Raw genomic sequence first — 23,929 nt, 5'->3', positions numbered from 1 at the left:
TTGGTTACTACTTTGCTTTGCTGACATTACATGATGTAGCTCAAGTATTTGATAGTTTGAAAGTGTGAATTAAATAAATAGTAGTTACTCCACAATATAAAGTGTTTCAAGCTAGTTAGAAATGCTCATTTATCTTTTGGACCAGGTGACTGCCTTGGCTGTTCACTTTTAGGGGTCATCTCATGCTTGTGACTGGCACTAGGAAATACCTTTTTATCAAGACAGACAATATTGTTCACCTCAAGCAACCAGTACCAACCACTGTGATCACACAGAGGCTGTGTGTGGGGCATGTAAGGATAGATGTTACCCAGGTTTCTACTCGCAGCCTTCTACTTTCTAGCCCCTCCTTTGCCTAGCATAGCTCAGCTTAAACTACACTGGTGGAGTGCTGTTCTCAGCTGCCAACACTCCTGGCTGCAGTTGAGAACAGGTGTGATGATGATCCTGGCAATTTGTCAAACCCCCAGTAAAAGCTGGTACCCTAGAAAAGGTCCTCTAGAGCTTGCAGATCCCAGTGTGTGTAGAGTTAAATTCTTCTCCACATGTGCTGTGGCTGATGTCTGTCAGTTTGTCAGTGCCCCCACCAAGCCCAGGTGCCTGTGACAGCTGCACAGCTCCGTTACCCAGAGTTTGTGGATGCAAGCAAACAGCCCCATGTAAAGAGATTTCACCTTGTAACTTACAGGAATTGTTTTCTTACATTACTTCACATACTGCTATTTTTCAGCTGGAGTTACTAGAAAGAGGGAACAGTGAAGTGCTGGCTATTATCTGATGTAGTGTTTTACAGTAGGAGTCCAATAGCCAAGTGTGGCTGAGAGGAACAAAGCTGAATTCCTTGTGTGAGCCCTTTCCTTTTGCAGCAGAAGGGGAAGCAGGCTGGTGTGGCTCCCTTCAGCTCTCAGCATCTTGAGCCAGGAGTCTCTGCAGCAAAACCTGCTCTGATCTCCTGCTGGCAAACTGCTGCCTGCAGTGGATGTGCCTGGAGTGCTGCTCCCACAGAGCTGGTGACAGATGCATGGTGTACACGTGCAGTCTGCAGCTGAGTCGGCAGTCTCAGAACCACTTTGTCCCCTTGCAGTCACACAGGTGCTGCCTCAAGGGAAGCCAGTCACACACAGGTCTTGTCTTGTGCAGCAGCTGAACACTGAGGACACCTGAGAAGGGCTTTGAACCAGCTGAGAGCTTGTGGGCAAAGGCTCTTTCCTTGTCCCTTAGTGCTGAGGGGAGCTGAGGCTGCTCACCCTTTGTGAAGCCCAGAGAGCTGTGGGGCTGGCAGGCCTGGCAGCAGTGGAGTTGCCTCACATCCAGCTAGACCTGCCCCACGCTAAGGACCCTGCCAAAGCAAAGCAGGGGCAGCCTGGGGACTGCAGCAGGAAACCTCCAGGCTATGAAGGGTAACTATGCCAGAGTGCAATCAAAGAGGTAAATTATTCTTGTCTCCCTCCACTAAAGTGGTTGTGCAAGTCCAGGACTATGTCTTAACACACAAATATATTTTGTGATCTGAAATAATTTGACACAGAATGAATTAAAAGTTTACTTTAATTTTGAACCATTTTATAACTGCATTTTTCTCATGAAGCATCTGTATCACAGCAGGCTACAATAACTTTGGGATAAAAGGCAACTGGTAAACTGTCCAATACAAGGTTCCAAATAAACAGTTTTTACTGGCCCCTACCCAGACATATCCCAGATAAAGTTTTTGATCAAAAACATGAAATAGATCCACCTGCTTATTTTAAGCATATTAAAAAGGAAACTAATTGGACCATTTCTATTTGTCTAGTTTTTTATACAAAAAGGCTACACAATGTTACACTTTATTCAGAATACAGTTAGAGCGATTATGAATTAGTGTTCTACACTTTTACTCAATCCTTAAAAATTAGAAACTGCTGTAGCATATTCACTATAACTTAATACTACGAGAGACTTTAAAAAAAAACTAACAACAATTACTGCAAAAAGAAAGGCTACTTCCAAAGCAAGCAAGGTCAGTACCATTACAGAGATTTAAAAAAAATAATAAATTTTTAACAAGCAAGGCTAGGGTTTGATAAATTCCATCTTGCAACTCATTCTTGTGCATTCTTCGTTTCTTGAATCACTCCCAAAATCCATTTGTATTATTACTCCTCGACCAAAAAGGACCAGAACAAAAAGTTTACTTCAATTGTTCCCATAGGAAACTCAGCTTGGTTAGTGTGTCAGGCACTTTCTGAGATACTAGCCCACCCCTCGAGCCCTCTCAGCAACTCTACAGGCCAATCAATGCAAGTTCACTCAGATGATACAGCTGCAAAGAGAAAAAACACAGGTGTCAGGGCTCCTGAGTTGTAAAGGGCTGTTGTAACACATCAAGACTGCATGAAGCCGGTGCACAAGACGTTACAGTTAATTACTTCCACACTTCACGGCAGAAGTCAGTTTGGAGTGTGCTCATTGTGTGTTTCCAGAGCATTTATTCATTATTGTGGCACTCTAGGACCCAGTTGAGCCAATCCCTCCCTGCCAACCAAGTCCTCAGTCCAGTCAGCTGTTTTTCTCTTTTTGTTTTGTTTTTAAATTCAAGGTTGGAGCTTCTTACCTAAAGGATGATTTACAGGTCAGTATCGAACCAGGCCAACTGATTACTGTCACCTGGAGGCAGCCCATCCATAAGGTCCTGGGCATGGCCAAGATCTGGCAGACCATCAACTGGGTAGTCAGCACCAGGGTGGTGGCCACCCATTTCATGTTCCATCATAGGGTCCATACCCAAGGCATCCTGACCGTATCCGCCAGAGTGGAAAGAACGGTAGCTAGGATCTAAGAAAGTTAAAGGTGGCAGAGGGAAAAAAAGCATAATGTTAACAGATGTTAGATGCATCAGAAGCTGCAAGTATCAGTGTGTGAGGAGATTGTGTAGCCATCTAATTGTTTTCTAGTTCAGCCAAGTTCAACACAATCTGCTGCCTGCCCTTAACAGCTATTCCATTGTTCGGAAAAGCCTTCCAGTAGGATTCTGCAGACAAAGCACACTGCAGTCAGAAGCACGAGCAGATTCCAGCCAAGCCATTAGTCTGCACAATCAACACTACTAAAATTCAACAATACTGCAGCAAAACCAGGCTCCAAGACTGTAGACTTGCTTCTGAAAGACTAGTCAAAAATAGCTCAGAATCCTTAGGGATAGGCTTGTGTTCAAATCTATAGACACTCACAGACTAACGCATTCAATACCAGCTTTGTTGTTTTAAAGAAAAACTGCACTATTGGAATTGTCAAGTCCATTTGTAAAGAATGGAAAAGATTTCTGGAAACAACAGCTCAGCAGGAGGTGTTCCCACAGGACTCAGACAAGAGACACTGGTTTTGCATGTTCATACGGCTCCCATTTCAGGGCTGCCAGTGGTGTTGCAGAAACGGGTTATTTGAACTGGCAGTTCCCCATCTGCCTGTCAGTTTGCAATACCTTGCTGAAGAGTAAATCCACTCTTCACTCATTTGCAGTTCTCCTTTAAAACCTATGACTTGACTTCATCCAATTGAAAGTTTAGTCAAGGGGAACAGAAGACACGTACCATCTGGGCGGTATCCAAGAGGCTCTCCCTGGGCACCGATATCCAGTCCGAGATCTGCTGTCTATTTGTACACAAAGAATTACAAAACAGTTTTAACATCGGGTCTTTCGGCCAACACCAGTAATTCTGAGTTTACAAAGTTGTAAAGCTTGCCCCAAATCCCTTTGAACAACTCCTCTGCAGTAAGCACTGCAGCACTGCTGTCAACATGAAATGCCTTTCTAGCTCACTATCTGCATCCATGTAATAGCCAGATTTAGAAATCCACAGATCACTGGAAGGAGGGTTCTGTCTGGGAGTGAAAAAGATGAGGTAGATCTAGGAACACTCCTCAGGTACACCTATCCAGATCCTGCAAGTCACATATTCCCAAGCCAGCAACAGAGCTTTTAAGAGTTGTGAAGGAACCTCTCCCATTTGTTCAATTACAGAAGTAACTGCCTGCCTGCAGAGTAACTGTCTAACTCCAGTCTCAAAGAGATATTCCATTTTAGCTTCCCCCCCATCCATTCTTGTGGTAGATAGAGGTTTTAGTAAAACAGAAAAGTAAGCACTGAAACAGTAAAAATTGAAGGCTACTGCCCTTGTGTAGTAGATACATACAAGACAAGACAAGTTAGGCTCCTGAATCTTAAGAATTTGTGGGAAGAGAAAGAATGAGTGAAGCCTTCCCTGTATCCCATGCACATAGACTGACTTCAGTCTCAATTTACTGTGTAGTCCATTAAAAATGAAAAAATGCCATGTGTGATAATGAGCCTGCAAATGTATTCAAGTCTGAAATCTCAAATGTATTCAGGTCTCAGGACAAGTTGAATTCCCAGCCCAAGATTACTAATCCTGCATTGTTGGCTTGATAGAAGCCTCACAGGATATGTTTTATATTTATGCTTCCCTCATATCACTCATGTTTCTATTTTTGCATCCAGAGTTCATCAGGTTTTGACAAGCAACACAGAAAAGTACAAAGTTCTTGTATACAGCCAGCTTTGCACACTTGCAAGCATAATGAGCATTACACACTTCAGCAGCAGCAGCAGAGAACAGGCTCTTCCTGTCTGCCAGGGAAAAGGCAGCTTGAAGGCTGCTTACCAAAGGTTCACTGCACCTGAACACAGACAACGAGTAAAGAAGGTACAGCCACCAGACAGCTGTAAAAACTGGGCCTGTATCACTGATGGCATCTACACTTCACTGGTGGAAGGAGGGAGAACACAGAAGTGAGCTCTCCCTGGGGAACTGTTAACCCAGACCACAGAACTCACCTCGTTCCAAGCCATTGGCTCGGTCCGGAACAGGGAGCTTGTCAACTCAACAGAAAGTCGCTTCTTGTAGTCCTGTGGTTTGTCCTCAGACATTCTGAACAGCACTGCAGCTGCGTAGGTTGCTGCCAAAAGGAAGAGTGATGTTAATAGAGGTCAAGACTTCTATCAACTCTTCTAACACAAGTATGGAACCAGCCTTAAGTTCACTTACCAACACCCTCATTCCTAGAATGAAGCAGTTCTGTTAAAGGAGCAGTTGCACCTTCAGCTTCGATTGCTTCAGCTGCCTCCTTGTCTTGAGCCAGTTCACAAAGTACACCAGCAGCTACTCTCTGGATATTCTCGATGGGAGAGTACAACAACTGCAACCAAAACACAAGGGTTCTTTTAGCTCTTCCACTGGAAATGAGCTCTTCAGCATACTCGGACTTAGCAGCTCTATCCAGGAAGTGCAAGAGCTGTTTTATTTCTTTTCCTAACATGCACTCTGAGTATTATCCTAAGCTCTTACTTACCTGCACAAATAGTGGAATGGTATTTAGACCCCTGATTACGATTCGATTATGAACATCACGTGCAAGAATGTGCAGGGCTCCAGTGCAGCCCTCGACAATTTCTTCCATGCGCACACCCTCCTGGTTAGGAGAGAAAAGGCATTTTTGAATTTGAGATATTGTATACTCTCTTCTTAAGTGACTATCAAAAAGCCAACCAGCAGTTCCAACTAATCATTTAAACTCATCCCCTACATTTACCCCCTTCCCCTAAGTGCTGGCTTTCAAACTTAACATCCCTGCTACAAGTCAACCCCGTGTACCCACCCAAATTCAGAAGCATCCCAGTGGAATGCCTCAGTAGCTTTTATAATGAGCTTCCCCTCTGATAACACCATCTCTTTTTCTACAACCTGGATTAGCCCAGCAGTTACTAAGCTAGAAACAGCAGTTACCAGTAGCAAAGAGGTCCCTTCTTGCCTCTGCATGAATTAACTACGCTCCTGTACTAGTAGATGCTGCTTCCATTTGTGTGGTAAGCAAACCTCTCCTCTGTAAATATGTTTAACAGGATAAAAAAAATCCAATTGAGACTGATCTTGTCACACTAACCTGGAAGCCAAAGAAATAACAATTACAGAGCCTGCACAACTTCTCAGTACTCTTACAGGTCTAAGCACCCTTGCAAATATGCAGTAAGCTCTGACTGCATTCTTAAACCCATTCTTCTGAGAAGGAGGAGGAACTTCTGGTGTCTTGGTAGATTACTTGCCTTGCCAGAGTAGGCAGTACTAGAATTTCTGTGAGCTCTAACATTCAGAATTAAATGCTCAAGAGGTTATTAAAACAAGAACCAAGATTTGTTTTGGCATCCTGATTTAAGAAAAATCTCAGGTCTGCCAAGACAGAGCTATCAGCACACAGATAATAATGTGAATAGAGCAAATAAGACAACAGTTCTTTAGCCAAGCACTACAGGGCTGAGGTGCACTGACAAAGGAGGAGTTGCAGAGGACTTTGAGAGATGCAGTGTCGGGGAGGGCACTCACCACAAACTGCTGTTGTGTCCCGCCCATGGAAGTGCGTCGCTGGGTATCCTGGTGTGCTCGAACCAGCAACTGCACTAGCCTCGGGATAGCACCTTGTTCACGCAGCGGGGCGTGGTTTGCAGGACACAGAGCCAGGTTGCGGATCAGGCCAACAGTAGCCTGCAGGTAAGGAAGAGGTGGGGAATAAAAGAGCAGGAGAGGTGTGCTTGCTGTTAGTGACTTCTTTTTTTAATCAGTTCATCTCAAATGTTTAAATCTCTAACAGTAAACACTGAGTTGCTCAAGTGGAACAATTACTCCAGCAGACAAATTGTATCCCCAACACTGTGGGAACAAAGAATTTTTCACTTTTAAAGTTACATTTTAAAGAGCAACAGTTTTCAGTTTCAGCTCCGTAAGTTTTTAACCATTATTTACCTTGATCAAAGGCCAGTGTGAGGGTGGGTGCAACAGCTTTACCACCACTGGGAGCCCGTAATGGAGACGAACTGCATTTTGAGCCATCTCTGCTTCTTGGTGTCTGCTGGTGAGGTGACGGAGCGCACAGATCGCAGGTTCCGTGATGTCTTCCCTGTCTCCAGCCCGGAGGACTGTGCGCACCAGAGCCTCGATGCCACCAACCTGGCACACCATCATCTTGTTCTTGTAATTGTTGCAGGTAAGGTTAGAAAGGATGCCAGCGGCACAAGTCACAACATTAATATCATCTGATCCTAAAAGCTGAACTAGAGTTCCTAGGAGGCCTTCCATGCCCTCCTGCAGAAAAAGAGGGAAGAAAAAGTTAAGTCTTCTTTTTCACTAGGTTGACTTCTGCTCTTGATCCGTCAGACAAGCCCTTTACCTGCTTTGTTGCAGCATCTGACAGATTTCTCAGAGTCCAGAGACAGTTCTGGACAAGACGCTGGCTTGGATCTGTGAGGTGGAGCCCCAAAGCTTGCATCCCACCTGGAAGATGGTACAGATTTGACACCATTACTCAGATTTTACACCATACTCTGATGCTCACCTTGTGAGCAGTCAAGTCCTCCTTTTCCTTGACATCTAAGTGCAAAATCTCACAAGCTTTTGGATCCTTCTTGTCAATATGTATGGCTGGGGCCCTAGCCCTTCTTCACAGCTAAATAATAACCCCCTGAAATTACCTGTGTGACACTGGGCCTTTTAAATGTGTGCATATTCTCAGGGATCCATCTTGACAAAACTCACCCACTAACAGTTAACAACACAGTGGAGTTACTAAAACAGCCACCCTTTGATACTTCTGTATACTAAAGGCCTCCAAACCTGGTTATGGACTTAAAGACCAACCCAAGTTCATTTTTTGATGCTGGCAGTTTCTGTTCTTGGTGGAATGAACTGATCCCAAACCACTATGTAGATTTTGGAGTTAGAATGAGTACAATGTACTTACCAGCCTCAACAATAGCAGGTTTGTTGCTGGAGCAGACTGACAACACCTTCAGCACCCTACTTGTGGTCCACAATAGTTTCTCGTAAGTATAGGTCCTCATTATGTTTACTAAAGCCTGGGGTCCGCCACTTGCCAGAATAATCAGCTGAAAGACAGCAAAAATAGTATTTGTCTGTCACTTCTGACACGTCAGCAGGTAGTAAACGTTGCTGGCTTACACCCCTCGTGGTTACAGTTCCCTAAAAAAACATTCCCATCTGCTTATGTGGACTCTAAGTTTTATAGTCTCACTATAAGCACAGCAGCATTTCCACAAGATAATTCCTGTATCCCTCCCCTCTTGCAAGGTCAGGAATGACTGGCAAAATCCAGTGGCATGTGGCTGAAGATTCAGAGTCAGGAGGTCAGTACACAAGAACTGTCAGGCCATTCATCACAAGCTTGCTCATTTTAACTACTTCAGCACCAGAAGCACCTACCTTACTTTCTTGATTGCCATATGCTAAAATCTGAAGGCAGTCTGTTGTGATGGCCAAGAATTTGACGTTTGTTTTGTTGAGCAAGGCCACCATTTTCTGCAGCCCACCAGCAAGACGGACAGCCATCTTGGCTCCTTCCTGATGTAACAGGAGATTGTGAAGAGTTGTAATGGCATAGAACAGCACAGAGTCCACTGGGGACCTGAAGAAGGGAAAATCCTCATGAGTACCTGCTTCTAGCAGACCCAACTGCAAAACATAAGTACCGCCTCAGTAGTGCACATACCCCAGCATTTTAACCAAAGCAGGGATGCCTCCTGATTTGAAGATTGCCAACAAGCCTTCACGGTGATGTGAGAGGTTGTGTAGTGTCCCTGCAGTACACCGGGCTGTCTCCACATCGTTTGTGTTTTGCATGGTACGTACAATGGCAGACACCATCTGAGGAGATCTCATAATGGCGTGGCGAGATGCTTCCTTTTTGGAGAGCTGATGAACCATAACTGCAGCCTTGTTCACCACCACCTAACACAAGTGTTTGAATAGAGCTTTTAGTTTTAAGGTCATTGAAGGTGCCCCAAAAGCAAGCTTCACCAGGCAAAGAAAATACTTACCTGGTCCTCATCATTCAACAGTTTGGTCAGTTCTGGGATTGCACGAGTTGCAAGTTCAGCATCATCCTGGTAGTTTATCAAATTAACAACAGCATGTTTTAACATCTGGGATGGCTCAGCCAGGCGCTGCACGTTAGTTGGATGAGCTGCATCAAACTGTGTGGATGGGATCTGCATTCCTTCATCCAGGGTTTCAGGGAACATAGCTGCACGCACCCTCTGAGCTCTAGTCATTGCATACTGGCCATCAATATCTGAAAACAAGGCAAGTCATAATAATCTCAAACTAGGGATAAAAAGCTCATCATCCAGATTGGCAGTAATTGAGTAGTTAGGTTTCTGTATTATTATTAACTGCTAGTCCAAGCAAACCGGTGTAATAGAAAAGGCCTTACCTGCAACTTGCTCCTGGGTGAAGGACTGAGAGAATCCCTGTTCCCATTCATACAGCACTTGTGTTGTGTCCACATCTTCTTCTTCAGGATTTCCCTTGCCACTCAAGGAGGGAGCAGTTGTTGTGGCTCCAGAATGGATACCAGAGTCCAGATATGATTGCTGCTGCCAGTGACTGACTGCTGCTTTTCTGTCTGGCTCCATTGCCATATCCAGCTCCATCAAGTCAGCTGTAAGAAATCATTGGTGAACAATTAAGTTTAGTTCAATTGCTCCAGCACGTATTAATCCTACAGGAGATGACAAAGATTTGAAATTAAAATTAGCTGTTACAAACAACTTCCTCAACCCAGCACTGCAAGCAAGCAGCAAGTTTAAACTGAGACTATATGTTGAACCAAGACAGACACGTAAATGTGAGGAACAGGCAGAACAATCACTGCTATTGTGGCTGTCCTGACCTTACAACAAACTTGTCTGAAAGTTTGATTTCCAGTGTAAGGTATTAAATACTGTAATAGAGCAGATGTTATTCAACCTAAGTGACTTTGAAAAGTTAAAAAGAGAGGTTTAAGGAGTCTTCTAGATTCTAGTAACAGAAATTGTAATGCATTACGTACCTTGAGTTGCCATGTTCCTTGTTATGCTCCCAGAACTCTTTCTTGCACCCTTTCAGAGATCCTAAAAAAGAGCAAGGTTAGAACTTATTAAACAGTAATCAGAGTACTTAGTAAGACAGGATTTCACATTAGAACACTGGGAGTGCAAACTCAGACTTGGCACATTTTGCCATTTCATTACTACAGTGAGTATACTCAAATGCTAATTTGCAAACCCCCATGGACAGACATGCAAAAGTACTCAATGTATCACCCAGACTTCTTCTGTCAGGTTATGTGTAAGATATTCTCTCAGAGCTGCAAGAGAACAAGAACTGAAGACTGACCATGATAAAGCTATTTTTCACTCTTCTATCTTTGCATAAAATGAAGTCCAGACATTAAATTCCAGTCTGGAAATGCCACAAAGACAATGGCTAAATGTCACACTTCCTCATTTCCCTCAAAGATAAACTACTTAGAAGATACTAGAAAAACTGTCTTATACAGGGCTACAACATGAATTTTCATGGGGAAAGCTGAAATGACAATGTAAGGCAAATTGCACAAAGACTACCTAAAGAGTTATAACTGCACTTCCTCTATTACTGCCTCCCTGTGCCATAAGAATAAAGGCTACTTCCTACAAAAAAATCTCCCTTGAAGTTAAAACTAAAAATTGAACCAGCCTTATTAAAAATAATAAAAAAAAAGCTGTCCTTCAGTTGAACGCACATTGAGTCTCCAAACTCACTTATATTGTTTGCACAGAAAACCAAGATAACTGGGGGCAAGGAGACTGAAATATGATCAAATACCTTATATAAATTTTCACTATAAACCTCCATTCCATATCACCAAGCAGTTTCGAAGTATTTGCACCATAAATCTGTACCTGTCTCTTCACTAACCCAGAAAGAGAAATTTGAGGCTACAACTCCACAACAGGTCACTTTTATTTCATTTGCTCCCCTTCCCCCCATAGTCCCACACTGTTTCCAGCACAGACACAGAGCTGGTGACAGCCTACTCTGGGCGCCAGCCAAGCAGAGACATTTGTAGTGGGAGCTTGTGCAGGGAGCAAAACCATCTCTTGCAGCAATCAGCTTTCACTGTGCTGTTAGGTGTTAGAGCTGTGCCGATCCAAACATTCCTGCACAATGAAGTAAAGGCAGTACACTAATCCCTGAAAGGACAGGTCTGCAGTGCTGCATCAGGAGAACAAAGTCCACCTGACTTTGCTGGATTTGTGTAAACACAGATTTCCCAGTTTAAGAGTTTCCTTCAGGACCACCTTTTTGAAAATAATATTTAAACAGAGGGCAGGCCTGCAGTTTTAAAAGTCTCCCTGGATAGGTGGGACAAACTTATTTTTCACTGACTCTGAGCCAGCTGCAAGATACTCCATCAGCTCCTGAGAAATCTTGTTGCTTGGCTGTACAAATGCCAGTGCTGTTTGTCCTGACTCCACTCCCACAACTTTTGGCAGCAACCCTTCCCTGGCTCTTATAAAATGGGCAGTAGATCTGCATCTGCAGCAGATAAACAGCATTAAGCTGATATAAGACATTACACAACACACAATAAGCATCCTGCTGTGCAGCTGGAAACTCTAAACTGGTCCTTCTCCATAGCCTAGAAGAGACTGGCCAACTCAAGAGTCTGCTCTTGACAATTGGCATGGAGGATGCGCTGAAAATACAGACACTTTTTCCAGGCCCTTACCCATGGATTCTTCCAACATGCTGTTAGGAGTTTGAGAGTTGTAGTGGCAAGGGGAAAGAAAAACTTAAGTCTCACTGTCAGTCCACCACTGATTAAAAAATTCTAATGAGTAGCTAAGTTGAGCAAGTGCCTATACAAAAGCTTGAGAGCTCTTTGCAAGCCTTCTGCATTACTTTGTGAGTTCCATCAACACCTTCCAAACAGAAAGGGAACAGCAGTAAATTTTGTATCTTTGCTCCCTGTAGTCCTCACTCTAAGTCAGATGTGACACTTCCAATAAAAAACTGGCATGTTCTAGCTGCTATATGAAATTTTCAATATGCTTAACACAAAAAAGATTTATTTTTACCATAAACTTTCCCATCTTCTCCCATCAGGACTAAGCTAAAAAAAGGATCACCAAACTGGTTTTGAAGTTGACTGTTTTATCTACCACTGGTGTTAAGAGCAGTGACTATGCTTTGAGACATTGACTACCACCTGAAATTTCCATATGCAATGGGGGATTGGGGAAGGACATTTATTTTCTCCACTGCTGAATTCTGCATCAATGAAGGCAACTGGCCTATAGCATCTGCACTCTGAAATTGCTGTTTCAATTTCAGCAGCCTGAAGAGATCAGAAGAGCAGCTCTACCGACCATTAGGTAAAATCCAACAGACCGGAGTAGCCGCTGAACAGCAGCACTGTTCCAAAACAACATTGAAAAACAAATACAAAATAGCAACGAAGAATACAAAGTGTTCAAAAACGCATTACCAGTGACATTCAGTCTTTGGAATGCTGACCCTAGATCAGCCTGCTAGCTGCATCTGCAAGTTCCAACATCCTGATCTGCATTTCCCACACCTGTAGCCCCCCAGCAATTCCTGGTGGCTTTTTTTATTATTTAGATAGGGAATTAGGTTTAATCCTAAAAGTTCAAACTAACTGCCAAGCAGAAGTAGCCAGGGTTTGGTTTTAGGTTTTCTGCAGTTAAACATTCTCTCATCTTCTCTTTCACATTCTTTTTAAATTTTACAAAGGGGTAAACTGAGTCTAGTTAAGTTGCTGAGTTTGTCTTCCTGTTTGTCACTCTCAAGGTTAACCAACACATTTTCAAAGGGAGTGACACCACCAGGCTCTCTACAAACACTTGTGCTGCTCATTTTCTTGACAAAATTGATCAGTACAAGGTCAGCCACACACATCTCAACCATCAGAAAGAGACAGACGGCCTCAGTATACTTCATAAAAAAACTTCAGCACAGCTGCAAGCTTTGCAAATTTTGAAGGCTAGCAGGCCCTCAGAAGTGGGAATTCTGATAAATATTACATTATACAGTTCACATGAACGTGCTGCTAGGAGTTATGGGGCTCTACTCTTCTCAAAAAGCTCCTCCTGCCCCACAAGACCATCCACTTGCATAGCAAGCATCATCAACTTTGGGTTTAAATGAAGGTTAGGGTTTTTTAGACTATGTATTAAACAGCTCATGCAAAGATCAATTCAAGACCTTGCACTAGGCTGTATTACATGGCATCTGCAAGCTTAGAAGGCACATGAGCTAATAATTTCAAACTACTACAGAAGACAATTCAATTCTCTTGATTTTCAAAAGGAATGAAAGAAGTATTAGGTATTATTTCTGATCATGCATTTTTACTAGATACTAATTTCTGATTCTGGAGAACAGTTAAACATACACCAAGGAAGTGAACAAACCTACAGTAGTTCTGAAATCTGAACAATTCTCTTCTTTAAGATTGACTCAAATTACACCTGACTAATCTGACATGCAGTTCTATCCCCACCCCTGCCACTTTTTAAAACAAGTCAAAGTCTGCCATAAATCATTTGTTTGAGAGCAGTATGTTACTATAACTTGCACAAGAAGCCCAGACTGATCCACCCAAAGACCATGAATTGTTGCACATAAACAGCCCTCCTGACCATGTTATCCTGTTCTGTGTCTCACCTGGGACAGGCAAAGCAACTGCACCTTTAAATTACCCACCAGTTCTGGATGATACATTTGCTTACACAGAACAAGCTGATCATCTTTTGACAGTCACAGCAGTTAAAAATGTGTATCACCTACACACAAGGGAAGAGAAGTATCTGTACTGAAAAACAGTTTTTCTTCAAGTGCTCTGAAGTAATTGCAACCATTCCCAAGGTGTTACTGAAAGCATCCTTTGGGTCTGATTTTGTAACTGGTCTTTGCTGCTTGCAAAAAGAAAAAAAGCTACCTGTGTATCTGCTTTACAAAAATCCAGAGCCAAAATATACAGGCAACAGCAGGTCCATAGCTGGTAACACTGGAGAGCATGCATTTCTATGACCCAAGTCCTTTTATTTCAGTTCTAAAGTAGCAGAAGCTTCCTAACTAACCTTAGTTTTCAAGTTGGGAATTTGAAAAATACATCCAATTAAGGAATTAAAAAACAAATCAAAACAAAACAAAACCACCCTTTTTAATCTTCCCCTGGAAGTTGTTAGCCTGTTTTCTAGAAAACAAAATGTGGAGGAGGAGGAATTATTCAAGCAAAACAATACTGACAGTGGAAACATCAGGAAAAAAGCTTTCACGGTATAAAGGCACTTTAGGCAGGAGTGGCTGAACTGTCTATAAGCAATTTTTGGTCTAACCTAAGCCCCAGATACACTCTTGCAACAGACAGACCTACTTCTATTGATCTTTCTCTTATGAAGACATGAGTCGAACTGCTGTAAACTCCTAATTATTCCTTATCCAAATGTGGATAAAGCTCTCTCCTCCCATATCCACCCACAGGTTCTAAAGAAAACAGAATTTTTATCTGGCTGTATTAAGCTCTGATAGAAGTACCTTTACAGGTAATTTTGGAGGTCCTTCATGTACCAGATGCTACTGTAAGATTGGCAAGAATTCCTGGAAGGACAGTTTTGGTGTTGTGTGTTTTAAGGAATGTTAGAAGCTTGTGGAAGGAATGACAGCTGGAGCTTACAAGTTTTTGAAAAAAAAAAAGAACAGAAGACACTTTATTTGAAAATAGGTAAAGAATGTGCTTGAATTCCACTCTGAAGATTGCATTTTTAAAATATTTATTTTTCTTGTACAAAGATACCACAGAGGATTACAAACAACAGTTTTCCTGGCATGTATTTCCATATCCAGTAAACAAATAATGAAGAGCATTCCCATATTCTGTCTCCAATAGCAGCATTTGCAGGCCTCAGCCACCTTGTCCCCTCTAAAAGAAACAGCCACATACAGTGAGTGTAGGTTATTCTGTAGTCAGTTATACGCAAGTATTAGAAGGCCTTGACTACTGGGAAATTAGTCACCCACCAATACTTACTTTTGCACCCCAGTGCTTTAAGGACTATGAAACTCACTGCAAAGTGACTCTTGATATGGTTATGGGCTGTAAATTATCACATTAAACAAAGCAATGCACCACTTCGATATTTTTAGAGAGAAAAATTAAGGTTTACCTTATTATCAGTACTAGGAACAGGAGGATAAAGCTTCATGTATTTTAATAATGTCAGGCTACCTTCTGCTTTTAACAGGGTGATTTTTAATACTATGTAAAAATGTCTTCAGGTGGCTTATGACAAAACATCTTAACCTAGCAGAAGAAACTTGGACAGTATGTAATACCAAAAGGAAACAAGTCAAACCATGCAGTTATTTTCCTTTAACAGGAAAAAAAAATTATAGGCTTTCACAGCTTTAAAACTTTTCTACTTTTTTTTGGCGGGAGGTGGGGTTACATAGTAGAAACATTCATCCATAGCCTTCACTATTACTTCAGAAGAAATGCCATGGCAAGAGATGAAGCAGTATTACTACATTTAAGTGTTGTGCCAAGATGTAGCAACTTGAAATATTTTAGAAGTTCCACTGAAAACTAAGAGCTACCAGTAATCTTGACCTGAATGGCCACACTGAAATCCATCTTACTGATCCCTAGACTGCAACTGAACAAACTCATTTATTAACTATACCTTGCGGCAAAACTGCTCTGGTTGTTCCTCCAAGCAACATTTGTTAGCATCATTCCCTCCAACCACTAAGCTACTCTTGCTTAGTGAAGTATTTCTCTTCTTTCCAGTTATAAACTCAGTATCCTGTGTAATCCATCCAACTCAAATTTATCCAAGCAGGAATACTTCAGACAGCACATTCTACTGATGCCTGCAGAAAGTCAGAAGATGCCTTGCAAACAGCAATACATTCTATTTTATATTTAAGATGTAAAGATTTAAGATTATACCTTATAATAAATAGACTTCTGAACCCAGAACATGCAATAGTGTTAAAATGGTCTTTAAATTCTCTTATTACTAAGACTGAAAGTCTAAAGTTTATTTTTCCGAACAAATTCAGGAAATTAAGAAATCTGACTATCTGCTTTATTGACCTCAATGGTTAAAAGGTTCCAATTTCTCAGCCTTCAGCATCCTTAAGATGTGCTGGAAGAGGCAACAAACTAGCTCAGATAATCCACAGATTCAAAGTGGGAGAGGGGTGCAGATCTGCCAATGTTCACTGCAAGTCACCTCTATTTCAGCCATTCTTCTTTGCTGCTTCATTTCCAATTCATTATTTCCTTTTTCCTTCAGGCATCCCAGACTGCTATTACATCAATTGTCCTGGCTTCTCAGCCTTTGTCTTCTGCCTCAGAAATTATCTAAAAATTCTTTTTTGTAACAAAGGCAGAAAGACCTCCCTACACTAGCTTTTGTACAGTTTTTTTTTTTTTAATAAGAGTTCACTTCATGCCACACACAAAATAACTGCTAATATAATGGGTTGCCTCTCTATTGTCAATCTAAGACCAAGAGTACAGAGTTTCTATTCACATGCCCATAGGCTAAAGCAAACAACATGTAAACATTCCCTTCTTGCTATACTTCTCCAAGTTGATTACAACTGCTTGATGGAACTGAGATGCAAGCAGTCTGGTACCCCTGACTAGACTTAAAGACTGGGTTAGCTGTATTTAAAAACAGAACATGTTCCTCAAAAAATGTCTAGTGAAGGAAGGACTTAGGTTACAAGTTCAAAAAAATTCAGGGCTTGTTTTGGAGTCAATACAGTCTTAAGCAAATGTGACAGAGGAGGGAAAGGGGTCACAAGAGCTTTACAACAGCTGTAAAGTTCCAGTCTGCCAGACTTCACCTCTGGAGCACTACAGAGTGTTCTGATATGACAGGACACTCACCTGTTTTACCTTTTCCTTCCTCCTGAAAAAGAAAGCAGGCTAGTAAAGAATCATACCTCCTACCTAGCTGGTGATGTTCAATAACTCCTAAGTTTCAAATGCACTTGAGACTATAACGTAAGTGTAGCAAGAGCCACATTTTGTTTTGCTCGCCTAAAGTACAGAGAGCCATCCAGAACGGGGGTAGTTTTAATCAACTGCTGAAGAGCAACTTTGCACGGACTGACAGTTCAGGTAACAAAAGATATCAGAAGTGGTGGTCAGAGATTTCACCGGCAGATGGGTCTCTTCCAGCTGCAGCCCTGTCCGTGCTGTGCTCTGAGCAACTAACACAGCATGAAGGCACTAACAGCTTGTGCAATTCATCAGGGTCTTCACAGGCACTAAGGTTTAAGTACCCTTTTAAAAACAACCCATTAGAATTCTCAATAAAGCAAGAGCTAACCATGATCTGAGAGCCACTGTCAGCCAACAAATACCTCAGATAACTAAAATACAAAATGACAAGAACTTGGAAGAGAATTCAGAACAAGCACATCAGAAAAGTTACTAAAAAAGAAATAAAAGTTCATCCTGGCACCAATCTGCAGTACCATTCTAGAAGATGAACTTTGAAACTGTAGAATTGGCTAGGAAGCCTCTCCAAACATGAAACTGGCAATATCATATAAACGTTTTCCTTTTCAAAGAAAGGAGCTGCACAGTACTTCGTTCTTTAGGACAGACATTCTAGAGAAACTCTGGTAGAATTACAGACTGATGGGACACACAGATATGTCTAAATGGACTTGGCAGAAGTTACCTACCACCATAATTTCTTATCAGCAGTCCCTACATAATTTTGCTTGGTGCTGGCCAGAGGCACATGGCTGGGCATCCTATGCAATGTAAAGAAAGCACCTCTTCACATAGTCACATATTCTTAATTAAAATCCTACTGCAGGAGCTGAAATTTCACAGCACAGGATCTTGTCACTTCAGAAATTGTTTGAATCCACAGCACAGTTATTTCGCTCTTTACCTAGAGAACATTCAGGAATTACAAGAGGTCTGTCAACCCAATCCTTTACATTCAAAATCATAGGCAACTATACCAGCAGCTTCTAACAGGAGCTGCAAACACAACACTGTCTGTCCTAGGTATTTATTTGTTCTTTCTAGAAACTTCTGGTTGCTTCTAAGCGCTATAAGCAGCAGCTGCGTTCAAGTTGACAAATAATCAGGTGATGTTTGAAAGTAATGATTTAAGAGAGCTTTTCATCAGCAAATATAACACAGCACTAGCAAAAACTCTCACTTTATAAGTTGGCAAAATAGACTTCAAGCACCTAAGTATCTTCCTGACTGTCCAAGACAGGAGCTGATCATAATCTTAAATGTTATGATGTGAAAACTGCTTCAAATACAACTCTGGTGTTACACATCCAACTTGAGAACAAAAGTAACGAACTTCCTCACATAATATATTTATCAATCCCCTGACAGCAGTTTGTAGCTCAGTATTAGAAGACTGCTATGCAGTTTCAAGTTTATGAACTTGCATTAAGTCCTAACAAGATTAACAACTCAAAACACTCTCATGTCTTAATTATTTTGACCAACTAAGTACCAGCACCACAAACAAAAAACCTCAAAACAGTTACTAATCACTTCCGTTCTGTTCAATGAATTTGGGATCTTTGGGTCACTGGCACACACTTCCCACTAGGGCTTTGTGCAGCATAAGTTTGCGTATCCTCATGGCTGCTCAAAACATTAAGAGGAGTGTCATTATCACAGCTTTGAGAGCTCCCACCTTTTATTTGCAAGACACAGATATGTACATTGCGTATACTCCCATCTTCCTTGGTCGGGGATGAGCCAGTGTTTCCATCCAAGGTTTAGTCTGCAAGCAGGACTCAAGTAATAAATATACAGTGGTTTACAGCTTTTGGTCCATGTACCCATACTTATCACTGAGTAAGGTGACTACAGTAGAGAGCTGGCAGTAGACAGGATCAAAATTCATACTTTAGCCTTACCTAGTCACATACAAACAAAAAAAAAGTTGCCATTGTGATCGTTTAGAGGCAACTCATGATAATTCAGACAAATATTATACCACATTTTATTTAACGCTCAAAGTTCAGGGACAAAACCACTGCCAGCCCTCAAGTTTCCCTGCCCACATGGTTTTGTGTATCAAAAAGACAATGGTTCTGAAGTCATTTAAACACAATCATGTGCATCACTAACAACAGACACTGTTACAGAAATACCCTTCCGGCCTGTTTGTGCATAGCTAGAAACACTTCCACACCAACACGGGAACAGCTCAGCAAACCATCTCTCTTCCAAACAAGGAAGTATCTACCCATAATCCAGTTTCTTCTTCGACTGCAACCACACAGTCAGCCCTGAACTTAGATGTTAAACATTAATCTCCACAGTTTAAAAAACCAGAGTGATTAGTCATAATTACACTGACAAAGTACTTACGAACCTGAAAGTGGCTGTCTTTGCTTGTCTGTCAGAATAACTGTATTTACAATAAGGCACACCAACACTCCAAAAAGGACTGTTCAAACAGCAAGCACGCTAATGAAGTCTGACACTAAAAGATGCTTCTTCAACTCACTCTTAATTAAGGCAAACTGATAAGGGAGCTGCATTTAGCAGCACCTTTAGGATGTTAAGATTTCTGGCCACTGGAGGGCACCTGAATTGTTGCCAGGACAATACAGAACTATTTGCTACAGTTGCTGCAGAGTTGGCAAACTTCTCCAATTTATACAAGTCTATTTAGTGCAGTAAGTCAGCCCAGAAATGCTGGTTCCAGCAAATACATGTACAGTGCATTTGCCAACTCCAGCAAAATCCAGCTACCTCATACTGTTTTTTAAATGCAGCAACACAGAATATGAGATTAACTCTTTCACCATTCTATGTCAGTCCTCAAACAAGGCTCCAGAGTTAATTTAGTATAAAGTAACAGAGCAAGCACTTCACTTCTGCAATACCAATCCAGCCAATGTACATTGTTTCCCAAAGTCAACTTGGAACAGGAACAAAAAGTTCTGCTGTAAAGTAACATGTGCACCCAAACTTCCCAAGGCAACAAAAGCACAGGATGAATTTGCTTTCACATCAGAGTAAACAGACTCAGGAGGTCAGGCTGAGCTACAGGTATGTTTCACCTGCTCACCTCATCTACTTGGTGTTCCACACAGACAAAAGTGCCAGAATTAGACTTCCATTAGTTCTCTCCCTTCCACTTGAAGTTACCTGTCAGTGAAGAAAGAAAAGCACAAAACCCCAAAAACTGAAACAACTCTTCTGGCTCCTTTCTTCTCACAAGAGGCAGCACAGGCTACACAGTGCCAGCACAGTTTAACAAATTACCCTCCTGGGCTAAAGCCTGATCACAGACTACAGCAAGTTTTACCTTGGAATCAAGTGCCAGAAATAGATATTAAAAGTTAACCACTGTCAGGCTACCTTATGTTGGCAAGTCTAGCCAATTCAATCGGTGCTTAACTGGAAAATCAGAAATATTGCCCTTCCAGGAAAATAATTTTATCTAAAGAGACAAGAAGAATCACACACACAATATTTACTACCAAGTTTACAATTTCTAGATTCCCACCCAGTCAGCCAGCAAGGCACTGGGCTCAGAGTCTACAAGTGCACGTTCTGAGGACACAGGAGCAAGTCACAGCTGCCTGCACAGCTTCTCACAGGTTTTATCAGGCTTTGTGAAGTATGATGTTCAAGATAAGTAAGGTCAGTCCTGATTTTCCTGCCATGGTATGCAGGCTACCACAGTCACAGAACAAGTTTTGCTGCAGGCAACTGCATGATAACCACAACCCCAGCATTACCAGTTTAACTATGAATTAAGGCAAGTGATTTTGATTACTGCTGTATTTGCACACTAGTCTGCCTACTAGACAATACTCTGCAGAAACATCCTTATCCAGGAGACTCAGAGCACACATTCAGACTTCAGTTTCTGAGACAGAAGCCTCCAGCAGCCATATTTCCTGCTCCATTCTTTCCACTTCCAATTCTACCCCTGAAAACACTGCAAAATCAGAACACCACTAGTACTAACCTCTTGCCTTAATATCCCCAAAACCTCAAGTTTAACTCTTCAGAACACAGTATTTCAGGATGCTAATTCAGATGTAGAATCACTATAGATGGACAGATGTTTCAGAAAAAAAATCATTATGCCTGAAGGGCAACCAGGTTTCACAGCCAAGGTTTGATAACCCACTTACTGATACACCACAGTCAGAGCAAAATGCTGGTGCCCTGAGTAGACATACACCGTGCAAAGAGTCCACTCTATTTATAGCTTAGGCAAGAAAAAGGAAGCTTGGGTTGATAAGGCTGTAACACAGCATTTAAAGAAACGATTTTTCCAATCAAGCTTTACTTTGTATTAATCCCTGCTCTTTGAAGCTACCGTGCATGGCATTGTCCTTTCCAACATGGTATTTTTACTTATTTCTCCCCTAGACCTTGTGAAATGATCAGCCATACAGACCAAAGTGAACATTCCCCTGCATAGCAGTTTACACCTAAATAGAAAATATCTGAACTAACAGATGAACAAATATAACATTTCTTTAGAACAATCCCAGAACAATGAGACACTCAGTGTAATTTTCAACTGAACAGCTGAATTTAGAGAGCCTCAAACTCCTGCCTGAATACCTAAGCAGCCTCATTTGCAACAGTACCAGCCATTAGACAAACGACACAGCAGTCACATACCTGCAGCTGTCAGCACCTTCTTATCAAAAGTGCAAGATCAACATTAGGTTCCTGGACTGTTAGGTACTGAAACTCACATTATAACTTGGGCCAATACACACCAGTAAGTTTTGCCGCTTAGGCTTTTTTCTTTGGAGCCTTGCAATAGTACCTTTTTGTCATTCAGAAGCAAAATCATAACTAGGAAGTTGCTGACTAGTGTGTCTGAACTTAGATCAAGAAAACCTCGACACTCTTTCAGCTAGTTTTCTCGTCTTCGCCTTTACTGCAGCCTCAGCACACAAAAAGATCCTGTTTTACTAAAAACCCCTCCTTGATTTCCGTCCGTCGACCTCAGCATACCAGCCCAGCCTCTTTCCATTCACCACTTGCATACTTTGGGGGATGGGAGGACCACAGATGTCTGGAATATACAGAGTGTCAGAACAATGGCTGCTCCATGAGAAAGAGATCAAGAAGTAGCTGATTACAAAGATCAACACTGCTATTCCTAAAGTCACAAGTAAGTTGCCCATGGTACCTTTATACAGTCTGTCCTTTCTTTCGAGTTAGGATAATTTTCAGAGAAGGTTTTCGGAAAGAGACACAAAAAAAACGGCCCAACGTCCTACATCGAGTTTTAACTAGGGAAAAATGCAAGGTTTTGCTAAATTAAAGAAAACTTGCTGCTCTAGGAGCAGCTAATCATGCCCAGTAGAGATGAACTAAGCTTTGTAAAAAAAAAAAAAACCCAACCCAAACAAATAAACAAAAATAAACCAAAACCAAACAACTAACCACAAAACAACACACCGGGAGACCCTACTCCTAGAGAAGTGTCCTAGACAGTTCTGGGAGTAGCCGCGAGTTGAACCCCACACCTCAGGAACGCGGTACTTGGGAAGGTTGGAGCCGCTGTGGTCCCCCCAGCCGGCCACGGGAAGCAGCGGGCGCTTCCCCTCGCAGCGGGGGAGCCCCCACGTCGTTCCCTACAACACCCTGGTAAGGTGGGTGTTAAAACTTAATTTGATCGCTCCCAGCTCCGGGGAACCTTCATTTCGGTGACACCCAGAAGCAGCAGCAGCACAGCCTCTCCAGCAAATATGCAATGCCACTAAAAGCGAAACCCCACAAGGCAACAGATTAGTTATCTCCCGCTGACTGCGGTGACCGTGATTAATTATATTCCGTACAAATAAACCCGTACCCTGCTCTCGTCCCCCTCCTACCGCCCAAGGGGATCTGCAGCCCACCGGCGAGTTAGTAATCCCCTAAAAAGGGAAGAACCTCTAAAATAATAATTAAAAAGGGTCATTAAAGTACTCCGGGCTCTGCTGCAAACGAGAGCGGAGCCGGGCGCATGGACTCGCCTTCTCCCGCAGACCAGAGCAGCCACCCCCTCGCCCCAGGACGAGCTTCCCAAGAGACACCTCGGGAGCTGCAGCTGCCGCTCCTGCAGCCACGCAGCTGTCCGGACCTCCCAAAAACAAGAGCCCTCTCTCCCTTCCTTTCCTGCCCCCCCACCTCTCTCCCACCCCCGCTCCCCCCCTCCCCCAGCCCCGTCCTTCCCGCCGGGCACACCCCGGACCCCCTCACGGCCGCGGGGGTGCCCGGCCCGGGTTTGCCCCAAGTTCCCGCCGGAGAAAGTGGCACTAACGTTGGAGAAAGGGAGAGCGCAGGGTCCCCCCGGGCTCCGGCGGCGGCGGCTGCTGCTGCTGCCCAGGCGATCCCGGTCCGGTCCGTCTTTCCTTCCTCGTCCCCCCCGCCGCCTCCGCCTCGCTCACGGCGGTGCCCCCGCCGCTGGCTCCCGGGTGGCGACCGTACGGGGCGGCGGTGTTTCTGTCCCCCGAGCGCCGCCGCCGCTGCTCCCAACGCCGAACCGAGCGAGAGGCTTAAAATGGCGTCGCTCACAAGGAGGCTCTTATAGCGAGCGCCGGGCCCGGCTGTGTATCCTGCCGCCGCGGCCGGGCCCCGCGCGCGGCATTCCATAGGCGCCCGGCGCTCAGGGCAGGCAGAGGGAGGAGGAGAAATAGTGCCCGGCTCCCAGGGCGGAGGGAGACAGGGAGCGGGGAAGCGGCACTAGTCGGAGGAAGGCCGGGCCAGGCGGCGCTGGGCAGGGCTGGGCTGGGCAGGGCAGGGCTGGCTGGGGCAGGGGGAGCGCGGTGGAGATACCTTATTCCGGAGGTGGGAAGGAAGGATCAGAGTTCCCGGCTTGGGAACGAAGTTGCTGCTGCCCTGAGGGGTGTAGAGGTGGCGGGGGAGGGGATGCGACTGAGGGATCAGCCTGGGGTCCCGCTTTCGGGAGTAAACTAGGGGGCAAAAGGCGAATGTGATTCCCTCTCTCCTATTCCCTTCTACCCACCCCTCCTACCCCCCCTCGCTTAATTTGGAG

The 23,929-nt window shown here is 43.2% G+C and overlaps 1 protein-coding gene across 2 annotated transcripts; it reads right to left on the bottom strand.

Moving 5' to 3' along the window:
• Window positions 1-1,536: 1,536 nt before the first annotated feature.
• On the bottom strand, window positions 1,537-23,417 carry CTNNB1 (catenin beta 1). Of its 2 annotated transcripts, XM_084209576.1 has the most exons (16): window positions 23,195-23,417; window positions 9,898-9,958; window positions 9,280-9,507; window positions 8,885-9,138; window positions 8,557-8,795; window positions 8,271-8,472; window positions 7,792-7,936; window positions 7,222-7,325; window positions 6,798-7,136; window positions 6,381-6,539; window positions 5,353-5,472; window positions 5,049-5,199; window positions 4,838-4,959; window positions 3,573-3,633; window positions 2,597-2,817; window positions 1,537-2,305 (listed from the first exon to the last, which is right to left on the bottom strand). In XM_084209576.1, the coding sequence occupies exons 2-15, from the start codon at window positions 9,908-9,910 to the stop codon at window positions 2,609-2,611; spliced, it is 2,346 nt and encodes a 781-aa protein (XP_084065702.1). In that variant the 5' UTR covers window positions 9,911-9,958; window positions 23,195-23,417; the 3' UTR covers window positions 1,537-2,305; window positions 2,597-2,608. The 2 variants fall into 2 exon arrangements, with proteins under 2 accessions (XP_084065702.1, XP_084065703.1); XM_084209577.1 differs by lacking the exon at window positions 2,597-2,817.
• Window positions 23,418-23,929: the final 512 nt, after the last annotated feature.

The sequence above is a fragment of the Fringilla coelebs genome (genome assembly GCF_963513975.1).
Source record: "Fringilla coelebs genome assembly, chromosome: 1".
Classification (NCBI taxonomy): Eukaryota; Metazoa; Chordata; class Aves; order Passeriformes; family Fringillidae; genus Fringilla; species Fringilla coelebs.
The sequence above is the reverse complement of the archived record's forward strand: the minus strand, read 5'-3'. Positions and strand labels throughout refer to the sequence as shown.

Coding starts and splice junctions, on each gene's coding strand:
- CTNNB1 (XM_084209576.1), bottom strand. Junction 7,137..7,221: donor CAGATGCTGCAACAAAGCAG/GTAAAGGGCTTG, acceptor CTTTTTCTGCAG/GAGGGCATGGAAGGCCTCCT. Junction 5,473..6,380: donor GGACACAACAGCAGTTTGTG/GTGAGTGCCCTC, acceptor TCTCCTAACCAG/GAGGGTGTGCGCATGGAAGA.